This window comes from Trichoderma camerunense (genome assembly GCF_050948025.1).
Source record: "Trichoderma camerunense strain CBS 138272 chromosome Unknown V8C40scaffold_8, whole genome shotgun sequence".
NCBI lineage: Eukaryota > Fungi > Ascomycota > Sordariomycetes > Hypocreales > Hypocreaceae > Trichoderma > Trichoderma camerunense.
Window position 1 is genome coordinate 949699 of NW_028145362.1, and position 12997 is coordinate 962695.

Consider the following 12997-nt stretch of genomic DNA (forward strand, 5'->3'; position numbering starts at 1 on the left):
GAACTGGAAGCCTAGTTGGGCATGCGGACGGCATATTAGTGAGCTGCAATGCTACCCGATACAGCCTCTTTGGTGTAGTAGCCCATGCCGAAGGTCCGGACGCGACGTAGTGTAGGCTGAGACCTTTGTCAAGCTGAGTTTATACTAGCCAAGTATTTCGATTATAAGTATGCTATCAGAAAGGCAAATTGGCAATTTATGTAAATAGCTAGCTACACAATACGATCTTCCAAGGTCGTTTTGCTAAGCAACCATGTCGATCTATGAAGATGCCCGAAAGGGCCTTCTTGTTGGGTCAACTCTTGACGCTTACATCGCGAAGAACCCAAACATTCTGGATGAACAAAGTCCTGATTCAGGTCTGACAGTATTGTCAATAGCAGCGATTGAAGGATTTCCGGAAGAAGTTGAACAGCTACTTAAAAAGGGTGCTAGAGCAGACGCCCTCACTAAAGATGATGAAACTCCTCTCCTTCTAGCTGCCTGGAAGGGTAAGAAGGAGCGTGCGCGCATCATCCAGCTGCTTCTTAAGAAGACGCCCTTGGGTTCTATCAATAGAACTTGCGAAAGAGCAGATTTTAACACGCCGTTAATGTTTGCAATTGAGAAAAAGGACTACGAATCAATTAGGTTGCTGGTACAGGCTGGAGCTGCTGAGGATAAAAACATCAAGAACTCTGGTGGCTTCACGGTGAAACAGATAGCCGATGCTGCAAAAGATCGACTTGTCACTCGCTCCCTTTTGCCGGATGAGAAGCTAAAGGCCGCAGTGCTCGCTGCTGATGTCACCAGCTTCCTCCTTTACATTGTTGCTTGGGCGAATAAGGCCGTCAATGGGTTGGTTACCGAAATATTTGGGTTGGACCCCGAACTCAATGAGTCAATTGACGAGGTAAGTGCGGCCAAAGACGGTCGAAAGAAGCGAAGCCGCATAAAAGCAGTTTAATAACCTAAATAAAAGCAAATGACCCAAAACCAAGATTTAACCAAGGCGGAATTTGTGGAAAGAGTCAACGAATGGATGGAAACTCATGGTCCTCTAAAGCGATTCTTCCAAGGAAATGATGGGTTTGTGCAAGACATGGCCGAGAAACTTGTGAACCTGGAGCAAGACCCTGCCAACAAGCTCCGCAGCCAAAATCTGGCAGAAACGATAAAATTATCTTTGTACAAGCTGGTCATCTATTGTGGTAAGTCATTCGGAACACAACAGCATCATTCTTAAGTGAGTTATTTTTTGTCTAACTCGCGATCAATCCCAATAGATGACAGCACCTCAATGAAACGTGACGGTCGCTGGGAGAGCCAAAAGGAATTGGTCCAGCGTATCGCCAAAATAGCCACTATGGTCCTCCCACCAGATGAAGGGGTTGCTCTAAGATTTATCAACCGAAACGTTGAAAATTCTGACAATCTCACACTTGAAAGGCTGGGAAATGTCCTGAAAGATATGGACTGGCGACCTGGTGGCGATACTCCGATCGGTACAAATTTGCGGTCCAAGATTCTCCAGCCGCTGGTATACAGCAAATTGGATGCAGGAAATCTTGACAGGCCACTTATTGTCATTATCATGACTGACGGTATGCCAGAACGCGAAGATAAAACTGAGCTTGAAAGGGTTATTCTCGAGTGCGAAAAGAGGATACAAGACAACGGCTACCCTCCCCAAAGTACGTCTAATTGTTTCCATAGCTTTCCATTCTCTCTCTCTTGGAGTCATTAATATTGACAAAATTGGCAGCCGTAAAATTCATGATTGGTCAGATAGGGACTGCAAAGTCCGCTGCAAGATTTCTAGCATCTCTGCGGCAGAATTCAGATATTGCTCGAACAACATTAGTCACTTCAGGTATGCTTCCTGCGATTTCAATTTGTGCGTTTACTCACACTCCCTAGATAAACTCGATGATGCCTTTAAGGACTATAAGGACAATGACTCGAAGCTTGATAAATGGGTGAGACCTCCATCTTGTCTTTGTCCAGCCACTACTTGAATTCTCGCTTAAATAGATGATACTAATATCTCGTCACTAGCTGGTCGAAACTTTGTTCTCTCCTTTCCGGAATCTAACAGGAGACAACTAACAGCAGAAATACGCGATCTGCTTCTTATATGCCAGAATGAGGGGAGAAATGTACACATCTCTGGGTAAATAGTTAAATATTACCAGGCAGGAGTACAACAAATTGTCAATTCCATATTTGACTATATATGTGGTAGCATTGTGCCAGCATTTAATCCTTTGCGTTTGCTGCGCTTGTTGCTTCCACGTGGACAGGCTGAACAGTCTCACAATCTTGTGATTTAGCATCTTCAGCATATTGAATATCCTCGATGTCATAATTTGTGTCCCGAATACTCCAAATCACATATGCAGCAAGAGGCAGTGACAAGATAATAAGTAAAGATGAGATGAGAATCTCTCCAATGAATGGGGTCTGAATAGTGATATTAGCATCTTTGTGTACCATATCTCTAGGATTCACGCCCTATGGAGAACTACAATGCATGTAAATACGTACCTTGACGGCATCCATCCCAAATGATACGGCGGCGCCTGCTGACTGTATACCTTTATAATACCCTGCCATGCGAGCCAATTTGAATGGCTCGTTACTCATGGAAGACATAGTATAGTATGCAAGGCCCTGAAATGAGGCATCAACGATATAATCTAGGGGAAGTCATTAGCTTCTTCTGTGGCATGCTTTGGTAAGAATGGTAACTGACAGGCGAAGAGAAGCAAGATCGGCCCAACAGATACACCAGTAGTCCAATCCCAAGGGATCGAATGATGAAGAACCTTGGTGTCAGATCGCGTAAACTGAACTTGGAAACCGATACCAGATCCCCAAATAATGCAAGTTGAAACGAAGATAATGAAACACCCTGTAAGAGCACGATTGCGACGTGTGAAAGGCAGGACATCAGTTAGATAACCTATCATCAGCGACCCAATCATTGAACCAAGACCGGTTAGGAGAGACACCAGTGCACGGGTACGTCCATTGAAGAGAAACGCAGTCAAGGCTCCTTGGTAGGAATAAAAGTAGTTGGATGCAAAAAACATCGGAAATAGAGCCACCATCCGCCAATCTTTGAAGAGTTGCAAGAATTCGTGCATCTCTTGCTTGGGACTGAGTGACTTTTGAGGTTGGACTATTGTGCCGTCTCCACGGACGACTAAATGAGGCGGCAGAACCAACCAACTGGTCAACAAAGCAGTGAGCATAATGATCATGAATGTGGTATAAACTCCTGTTGAGATGGAAGGCAGAGTACTGTGGAACTCGATCCGAAGGGCTATAACAGAACCAATCAAGGCTCCTAGCTGGAAGATGACCCAAAAGGCTGTGAAAGATCGGCCCTTGTCCTTTTCCAAGGGGTAGGACATCATGATGGATCCTTGAGCGGACCAGAATAAGGATGCTGTGACGCCGAGGAAGGCACCAGCAAAGATGACAAACCAGCGAGTGCCATGGATGTGGTAATTCCATAGGGCACCAAGATAAAGGGCGTATCCGGAGCTGCCAAGGGCCATCGTGAAACGAGGGCCTAGGATATTCTATGATTGCGTCAGAATATATATATAGGATGATGAAGGATATTGCCAGTGTGGTTATAGCATACATTGATGCTGCCGCTGAAGAAGCCAGAAATAAAGAAACAGGCATATAGAACGCTGTTGGCAATATCGCTGAGCCGCACGTCGCCTAAGCCACCACCACCGAGGCCGTTGATCGCACTATGCATGCCCACAGAGGAAAAGGCTACAAAGCCGACAAGGCAGACTTGTGTCCATGGTGAATTGTCTAGATCAGGACGTCAGTGTTGACATGATAACACGTATTAAAGGGCATACGAACATCGTAGTCGCCCAATCTTGAGTTCTGCCAAGTTGATCATGGCGAATCTGGTTGTATTCTTCGAGTGGTATTATGATCCCGGCTCGTATTCGCGTGGTATTAGGAGTAGGTAGATGGTAGTGAGATGTGTTGAAAGGTTGTTCAGGCATGAGAAGAGTTGTAGAGAAAAGTCAAGTCGGGCTCCGAGTATAGTTATACTTTTCCGAACTTTCTAATCCAGCGCTGGCATTCTGTCTCTAGCTAAATCTCGTAGCAACCTGAGCTCAGCCTAGGCAACGACGGGCTGACAGAGTCTTTGCCATGCCCAAACAATCTCGGGATGGTGGAGAAATCGTAGAGAAGCAAAGCAGAGTCTTCGATCTGGAGAGATTTCTGAGGCGTCTTTTTAGGGGAATGTTACATCCTCTTCCCCGAGTCAGGTTTTAAGCTATTGTTGGGGCTAGGGAATCTTACACTTCCACAAAATGCCAGATTAGGGTGGGCCATTTATTAGCTTCGGCATCAACCCCAGATTTCTTATCAACTAACCCACATTGACGGGTGAGTTGTCCGAAATCTTGGTGCCCTGTCAATCAGTTATTTTGTCATTTTCGATTAATTCTATCGCATGGGCCAAGACAGGGAAGGAGTTGCTCGCAACAATTACAGCCACTGAGAACGGGATGGGTGTCTACATCTAGCCTGAACACATCGGCGAGTAGATTCATTTCTCCTCAAGAGTCTTGTGAATCATATAAGTCGAGTAAAATAAAAGTAAAAATAAGTGATTAACAATGTGTTGCAATACATTCAACGGCGTGCAGACTTCATTGAGAATGACAATCTCGTTGTACCGACCACAGAATCAGCTGCCTGCTCCATGGCACCTTGGAATCTACAGCCATTTGTTGTTTCTCAAATAGTGTTACGTTGCATGGTGATGTCTCTTTAAGCCATCAATCTATTCTACAATACTGATGTTCTGCCTGATGCCAATCATTATGATGTTGCTGGTCCTGGATCCAGTGAATTGCTCGGCCCGGCATTCAGTTACGACGACCTCCGGCCCGACACTCAGTCACAAAATCCGGCCCGAAGTTTCTCGGTCCGAGACACTATCAACCGTGTCTCCACCCTCCACCATCCACCCCGTCTGTCACTCTTCGGACAAGGTACACTGGTCAAAGATGGATATAATAACAGCATCACGCCACTTTTACATGGTAATATTCCCCCTCATTTTGATAAGGAGTGAATGCCTTGATCATTAGGCAAGGATCGGCTTCGAAAAAATGGCTGTCTCTCCCGTAACTTTGTTAGTACTTGGTGCCGGCAACCGTGGCCGAGTAAGTGCAAGCATTGATGTGCCCCTAAGAAACTTCATCTACTAGCTTCATACTGCCTCACGGCCTGGTATAATATTAACTGTCTCTTAGGCGTACGCCAAGTATGCGCGAGATAATCCCAATCTCGCCCAGGTGGTTGCTGTTGCTGAGCCGCGCCCGGAACGGAGGCGGGTTTTCTCTAAGCCCCATCAGTATGTTGACTACCATATCTTGTCTTTCACAGTTTGATTTGCTAACCTTTTGGCTCAAGTATACCGGAGGAACTACAATTCGACGATTGGAGAGCGCCACTCGCAAGAGGTAAAATCGCCGACGCTGTCATCATTGCTATATTAGTAAGTAACGACCTACAAGTTTTGCTTCAAATTTGAGAGGGAAGAGGACTGGGATATACCGAGAGATGGTATTAATACGAGGATAATCCAGGATAACCTTCATCTCGAAGCCGTCGCGGAATATTCCAAACAGGGATACCACATCCTCTGCGAGAAACCTATGGCAACAAATGTTGCCGACTGTATCAAGATGTTCCAAGAAATCACCCGCCTACCTACTCCGAAGGTATTTGGTGTTGGGCACGGTATGCGATTTAAAACACATTCTTTGGTAGTCGATAATGCTTTGACACTGACCAACATCTAAAGTGCTTCGATATTCGCCTTATAATCAAGCTGTCAAAGACGTTATTGACTCTGGCGCACTTGGAGAGATTATCAATATTCAACATATCGAACCAGTAGGAAGCCGACATTTCGCCCATTCATATGTTCGAGGCAATTGGCATAAAGAAGCAGATTCCACTTTTGCTCTCATGGCAAAATGCTGCCAGTAAGTTTTCCCTACCATCGCTCTTCGCTTTCTATATATTAAATGGATAAGCGATATCGATATTCTCTCCTTCTATCTCTCTGGCCTAAAGCCTTTAAAGGTCCATTCATTCGGATCTCTATCGCATTTCAAGAAGTCTAAAAAACCTATCGAGGCAGGCGACGCAATAAGCTGCCTTGATTGCCCATACGAGTCTCAGTGCGCCTGGAGTGCTAAGAAGATATATTTGGAGACTCTGGGACGAGAAGTAAAACAAGTGAGTATCATGTCCAAGACTTGATTGCTATGAGCACTGAGAGGCTGATTGTTTGTAGTATTCGCAGAAGATAGTCGACGCAGAGATTCCCGATATCGAGAATGTCACCGCAGTTCTGAAATCGACTGCATATGGAAGATGTGTTTATGAATGCAACAACGATGTAGTTGATCATCAAGTCGTCAATATCGAATATGAAGGCGGTGTTACTGCTAGCATGACAATGTCAGCATGTAAGTATATCAGTCGCATCCCATCCATCGTTATTGAAGGTACTAAATTACGGATAAAGTTACGGAAAGTGAATGTTTTCGTGGTACTCGTATCCAGGGAACCAAAGGAGAGCTAATCGGCGATATGATAACATTTGTAAGTATCCTCCTTCGTATCTTGGCACCATGGGTAATTACTGACGTGTTGAATCTATTCCATAGGACGTTTTTGACTTCGCCGACCGCACAAAGAAACATTATACTCCAAGGCAAGACGGTGGAAACCATGGTGGTGGGGATAGAGGAATTGCGGAGGCCTTTGTCGCCTCAGTTGCGAACAACAGACAAGAGGAGCTCAGAGTTACCCCTCGAGAAATCCTAGACTCTCACCTGTTGGTTTTTGCAGCTGAAAAGGCTCGACGAGAAGAACGAGTTATCAACTTTACTCAATTTGAAGAGGATTGCATGTTGGGTAAAGATGTTGGGTTCTAGACTTAGTAGAGCATTAGCTGTGCAGGGTCCAGCTATTTTCTTGTAGAACATGAGAATTCTCAAACTCTACATCCAGAACCTCGCACACCGTAAGATCATTGTGCAGTGTGTTTCTATTGCATTAAAACCGGTGGGATGAATGAGTCTACCGCGTTATAGCTTTTAACTAGGCAAGCTGAAGTGTACCGAATGTTCATCGCCTCCGTTGATGAAGCCTAGCAAGTTCAGCACGATGGTCAGTACTGAGCCGCAGAAAACGTGCTGAAGGTATTTGGACACTCCTCAAACAGGAGAATATTATCTAGACAGAGATTGAATAAATCTGAGCTTGACATGAGATCTCGCAGAGAGCTATGACTAAATACGCTGCAGAAGCCTCCCGGCCTACCCACGGGCCCAGCTGAACGTGTCAAGCAATTCGAAATTGAAGTCCAAGGGCAAAGAATCCAACGATGGTGGCGGCCAAGTACTCTCAATCGTCGTGTTCAGAGTATGATCGAGGACATGCTGTATCACCGCCTTGCAGTTGGCGCAGAGATCGGCATTGGGAGCTGGGGGATGCACCCAGTCGAGGAAGGCGACCAACATACTCAGCTGTTGTATAATGCTTGCTCGAGTGATCTTGTCATTCTTGGGGTGAGTTCCTGTAAATGTAGGCTCAAGAAGCTCCATGCACATGATTCCCCCTCCGGGAGCAGCATAAGCAATTAACTAATTGATCCCATGAGTTACGAATACATGTCAGTAAAACACATATAGCTAGACTTACCAGCCACTCAAAGTCGTTGCGCGCTTCGAGCAGGCGGTCTTTATGGGACCAAAAGGTGAGTGTAAGAGATACCATCTCGAAGCTAGTGACAAGCAAGTCACCCTCATCTAACATGTTCTGACGAAGTAGAAGTCTCTCGAGAATAAAGATATTCTGAAGATGATCTAACTGGACAAGAAGCTGAGCCAGGATATGGTAGGAGGGAATTTTGGGGTCGAGACTCTCCCGAGGTTTATATATTAGTGAGGAGGAAATTTGTCTCATTGCGATGATTTGACGAGACTTGATGTCCCTAAGCGCAGGTTAGCATTGAACAACAGGTTTGATGAGTATGCATCTTACAGTAGTGTACTTGTTGAAATATTGGCGGCTTTGTTAAGTGCAACTTCCACAAGTTCCGCCCGAATGAAGGCACAAATTGTACGCGCACGAATAAAACTCACAGAGTAGATGCCGCCATGTGTATTCCAGCCATTTGCATCCAAGCCATTGAACGAGCGAGTGACCACGGCTTCGTCAGCGAAGAAATCGCCGTCATCAATGTCTAAAGGTAACGGCATAAACATGAACCTATAGTTTATGAGAGGAGGTCGCCCCGTGAACATGACAAAAGTTTGATCCATCATGAAGATAAATGCTGCGAGTTGCTTTCGATTCTCTTGACAAAAGTTGGGCTGCGATGAATCTTGCTGTGGATCCGTATGTATTCCTAAGAATGTAAGGAGAGCCACTGTGTCCGCATGCAGTCTCCATGCTGAAAGACCTGAGATATGTTAGTCGAAATGCGCAGGTTATACTGAGTAGACAATGCTGGGACGAACTTGCGTATCCCATGATCGTTGACTCCATAATGGTCTTTCGTGAGAGTAGAAAAAGAAGCAAACTACTTCCGCTAGAAAAGATGCGTGATAACTCGATACATAATTCTAAACAGGTGCGTGAGATGTCAAGTGAGATTTCCTCATAAGTACCATCTGGACTAAGCTCCAGAACACCGTTCTTCCTAAATATGAACAACAGCCCTATTGATTCCCATCGCAGATTATGGTTGGTAAATCCAGCAATCCAGCTATTGGCATCAGGATTATCCTCGGAAAGGGGTTTGAGGGTGTTCTCAGTCAATACTTGGGCAATTTCCTCTAGTTGTGCATCCGTACGATCCGTACCAAGAGATTGACCAAATATGGTGTCCAAAGACTTGATAATCCGGTGAGCGGCAACTCGGACCCAGCCACCGCTATTATTCGGCGTAGTAAGAAGCCTAATAGTACAGCTAGATGGACGGGGCACGCTGCGGAGGACAGTGATCCACTTGTCTCGTATTGAAGGAGTAAGGAGAACGGATGAGTTTATGTAGTTGGCTTTCTTTGCTTCATCATTAAGTAGAGGGGCGGAGATTTGGAAGCTGTGAAGCGTAGAGAGTCGATTTTTAGCTTCTTCATAGACGGTGGAGTGGCTGAGTGACCCGAGATATCCCGACCCGGGATCTGTGACGGGAGGAAGGTGCTGTTGACAGGCAGAGAGGGAGTTGGGAACACGGGTCTGGCTGGGAGGAGGTGTATAAGGTGACAAAGCAGATGGTATAGCTTCAGTGCTTCGCACCGCTTCCGGAGAGGTTCGTGAGATGCGCCTAGTGAGCCTCCTCGGTCTCACTTCGCTGGCGGTGTACTTGCACTCCCTCTGCCGGCTCTTTCTCAGACACCGCCCGCACACAGGCAGCGCGTGGTCGCAGGAGACTTTGCGGATCCGACAAGGATCGCATGCCTGAAGTCGACCATTCTGGCGTTGCAGCGGAGGCGGATTGTGTGTTGACGACCTCTGCATTGTCGCCTTGACCATTGGGCTGCAGCTCCCAAGTTTGTCTCTACACTAACATGCCGTCCAATTACCTTGGAGCTATAGCCGGCACGTGATTGTCAGCTCGACATCGAATAATTTGGTTATCCCTAGTTCGCAGTTTTTTAAGGCTTACAGTATCGATCTGAAATATTGAGACTGGGCTTTGAAGCCTCGGATGAAGAGGCTGAGAGAATTCAATACTATACCAAACTTCGCGGTTTACCACTATGGATAAAAATATTCCTTTCATAACGATATACGTCAATAGATTAGAGGAAATAACTCAGAAGTTCATATGGTTGTTGATTGACAGCACACGGTAGGTTATACAAAAAGAATGATTACGTTCATAATATGTAGTGGCTCACTGAAATACTGGAGTATTTCATGAGTTGCAGTTGCTTTGGCGGACCATATTGGTTAGGTACTTTTGCTGGAGATACAACCAGTGTCTCGGAATGTTCTACAGGAAGCAATTGACTCCTAGGTTTTAATAAAAGGCATACTACACGCTTTGTCTCAGATGTTTGCTGGCCTTTGTACTATTGTGAAGCCTTGTAGGGTGAGTAAGCCCACATACCTCGAGGTTCCACACGTAAGATCACTTCGAGTAACGCGATATGCAAACCCCGGTCGCCGGTACTGCAAATTCAATTGGATAGTTGAGCACCTCTAGGTCGGCGGATTATCACAAAATATTATTGTACAATGGATTCAAGGTGTGCTTTGCAAGTAATGTTCCATGATAACAGTAGCCCTAAGGAAGGAACAGTGGGGGGAACTCTCATAATGTAAAATAGATCGATGATTTTCAACAGCCGCCTAGGATCTAGTCGGTGTTCCATGATTGGTTAGCTTGCCCGGTTAGCTCAATCGGTAGAGCGTGAGACTCTTAAGAGTTACACATTCTGAATGCAATCTCAAGGTTGCGGGTTCGACCCCCGCATTGGGCTTTTCCTATAATAACGCGATTGAGATTCAAGGCGGTTCTTTTTTTTTGCGTTTTTTTTCCATTTTTCTTTGGGGGGTTTTGTCAATTTTTTCAGATATTGAAGCTGCATGTGTTTTAGTGAAATTTTGATGACACTGTAGCATCTGCGTGGTATGATACAAAAAACATGTGCATTCTGTACAATTGGGTTCTAATTTACATGGATTGACCACCTGCATCCATATCAGTCATGGATTTCAAGGCCACTATTCATATATACACAGAATCATATGTGCTTCAGCGTTCTTCTCAATGCTCTTTCCTGCACGAATCTCGAGTCTTTCTTGTCCATATTACTGGCAAGAAGACCACCACTCACTCTCCTCGACGCACTTGTAAGGGGCCACGCATTGTGTAGGGCCAGTGTAGCCAATGCCACCGCACTATTAGACAACCGTTAGCTTTCACATTCAGTGATCATTGAGAACCTCAAAATGTTTTTAATGCTAAATGAAACTTACCTGGTCAAACTGGCCAACGGTGCCACCTGAAGGGTTTGAAGGAGTAGAGCTGGCAGGGGGAGGAACTTGGGAGGTGCTGCTAGGAGGAGGAGCGGAGCCAGATCCTCCACATGGGGAGCCGGTAGTAAGAATGCTCTTGGCCTGTTGAGCGAAGGTGCATCCGTTGATGACGTTGGAATCGGAGTATCCGGCGTCCCATAGCATGATGCCTCCGAAAGCAGGGTTGGACTTGGTGCTGGCGACGATGCTAGCCAGCTGGTCGGGTGTCGCGTAGTACTTGGCGCCGCCAGCGTTACCATTGGCACCCAGAGTAGAAGCAGGAGCACCAATGAAGAGCTTTGCGTTCTTGGAGGGGGTGGTGGAAATGAATGACACCCAGTCATCAAAATTGAAAGGGGCATCGCCAGGGAGACCAAGAGAGCAGGTTGGGTTGTTGTTGTAGAACTGGACCCAAAGATAGTCAAATTGAGAACTGCTGATAATTTCGCCCATGTTGGGCTCAGGGATGGGGCACTGAGGAGCTCCGGTGATGTAGTAGGTGTTCTTGGAGTCGCTGGCAAAGTTGGAGCGCAGCGTTGAGATCATGTACTGGTAGTACTGGCTTCCAGCGTTCAACTCAATGTCAAAGTCGAAGCCGTTGACAAACACGCTTCCAAAGGGGCGCTGGACAGTGGTGTTGCCAGAGTTGCCGTATGCGTTCCACAGGTATTGACCGATGGCCACGGCCTGTGACTGGGATGACAGAGAGTACGAGCTGGCGGCACCACCGAGAGACAAGATGACCTTCTTTCCAGCAGACTGGCAAGTCGTAATTGCAGAAGCGAGTTGGTCGCATTGCTGGGGGACTCCAGTTGTGCCAACGAAGCATGAGTTGCCCATGTTGCCGGAAGGGATGTTGCCAGTCGCGCCATAGATATCCAGGAAAGACAGGATGACAATGTCGATTCCTGCGCTGGAAGTGCAGTAATGAGAGAGGTCGTCGACTTCGTTGTTGGTAGCTCCCCAGTAAACAACATTCTGGGCACCAGAAGCTTGACGAGCCTTAACGGTGCGTGAGGGAGCGGCAGCTGCCAGGGTCGCAAGACCAAGGCTAACAAGTAGAGAGCTGGAAAGCATTTTGGCGGTTTAAATGATGACAAGTGTAATATATATACAATGAATAATATTTACCAGCGAATAAAGGAATGAATAGGGCACTAGGCCTGTGGACTGACTTGCACTGAACAAGAGAGCGTTTCAACTCGAGGAAGTCGGCATAGATATACTACTTCCATCAAGCCTACAGTGGATCACACGATGGAGTTTGATGTTACAGCATGTTGCTCCGTCCAAACGGTGGACACTCGGAGGCCAGATGCCAAATACAGATACTCATTCCTACCGTGTAAGGAATGTAGATACTGATCATCTACAATATGTTTCACGTAGGCCGTGAAGAGGAGACGTTACATGGGGGAGCCAACAAACAAATCGGTGGTATACAGTAGCCGCGGGCGCCTGAGATGGGATCAAACAGGCCCACTCTGTTTCCAGTTCTCTTTTATAGATACATGTACGTATAGTAACCACTACTCGTAACAAAGTATAGAAGTAGGAAGGTAAGAGATCTGACAGGTAGCCGCTGTAACGAGTTCCGGAGTTTATGGAGTGGGAGTGTGTATCAGATATGTGGAGGTGGATTGCGTCGAGCTTCTGGTACCTGAACTAAAAGCGCACCTGCAGGCTATAAGAGCGCATGTTTAAGTTGATCGAATTGTAGTTTCCTGGTTTGGCAGCTTCAAATAGTAATACTACAATACCATGAGCGTGGTAATCTATTAGTGTCTACATAACGGCTTATTTAGGAAGGTCTGTACGTGTCACGGCATCTTCACTCCGAGTAGCCGCCTCAAGGGCGGCACTGATCTTATAAAAGTCATCTGCTGCACCTGAAGAGGATAAGCCTGTAACACTG

The 12997-nt window shown here is 46.2% G+C and overlaps 5 protein-coding genes and 1 non-coding gene across 6 annotated transcripts; 3 read left to right on the forward strand and 3 right to left on the reverse strand.

Moving 5' to 3' along the window:
- Positions 1-190: 190 nt before the first annotated feature.
- V8C40DRAFT_215481 (uncharacterized protein) lies at positions 191-2338 on the forward strand. The gene is made up of 6 exons (XM_083212162.1): positions 191-892; positions 962-1190; positions 1266-1673; positions 1745-1852; positions 1900-1958; positions 2038-2338. The coding sequence occupies exons 1-6, from the start codon at positions 254-256 to the stop codon at positions 2086-2088; spliced, it is 1494 nt and encodes a 497-aa protein (XP_083073710.1). The 5' UTR covers positions 191-253; the 3' UTR covers positions 2089-2338.
- V8C40DRAFT_287164 (DUF895 domain protein) lies at positions 2239-4204 on the reverse strand (the record flags this gene model as incomplete). The annotated part of the gene is made up of 5 exons (XM_083222659.1): positions 3871-4204; positions 3635-3816; positions 2735-3569; positions 2527-2678; positions 2239-2442 (listed from the first exon to the last, which is right to left on the reverse strand). Exons 1-5 carry the CDS (start codon positions 3908-3910, stop codon positions 2239-2241), a joined length of 1413 nt encoding a protein of 470 aa, XP_083073711.1. The 5' UTR covers positions 3911-4204.
- An 828-nt stretch (positions 4205-5032) lies between these two features.
- On the forward strand, positions 5033-7037 carry V8C40DRAFT_244225 (Gfo/Idh/MocA family protein). Its single transcript, XM_083215609.1, has 9 exons — positions 5033-5195; positions 5286-5386; positions 5446-5530; positions 5622-5775; positions 5840-6023; positions 6075-6279; positions 6338-6512; positions 6572-6648; positions 6714-7037. The coding sequence occupies exons 1-9, from the start codon at positions 5142-5144 to the stop codon at positions 6981-6983; spliced, it is 1305 nt and encodes a 434-aa protein (XP_083073712.1). The 5' UTR covers positions 5033-5141; the 3' UTR covers positions 6984-7037.
- Positions 7038-7083: 46 nt separating this feature from the next.
- On the reverse strand, positions 7084-9599 carry V8C40DRAFT_244229 (uncharacterized protein). Its single transcript, XM_083215610.1, has 3 exons — positions 8574-9599; positions 8095-8515; positions 7084-8044 (listed from the first exon to the last, which is right to left on the reverse strand). Exons 1-3 carry the CDS (start codon positions 9589-9591, stop codon positions 7642-7644), a joined length of 1842 nt encoding a protein of 613 aa, XP_083073713.1. The 5' UTR covers positions 9592-9599; the 3' UTR covers positions 7084-7641.
- An 850-nt stretch (positions 9600-10449) lies between these two features.
- V8C40DRAFT_t109 lies at positions 10450-10544 on the forward strand. Its single transcript has one exon. It is a non-coding gene; the product is annotated as a tRNA-Lys (tRNA).
- Positions 10545-10784: 240 nt separating this feature from the next.
- Positions 10785-12250, reverse strand: V8C40DRAFT_244232 (glycoside hydrolase family 18, chitinase). The gene is made up of 2 exons (XM_083215611.1): positions 11044-12250; positions 10785-10965 (listed from the first exon to the last, which is right to left on the reverse strand). Exons 1-2 carry the CDS (start codon positions 12157-12159, stop codon positions 10876-10878), a joined length of 1206 nt encoding a protein of 401 aa, XP_083073714.1. The 5' UTR covers positions 12160-12250; the 3' UTR covers positions 10785-10875.
- Between the last annotated feature and the right edge of the window lie 747 nt (positions 12251-12997).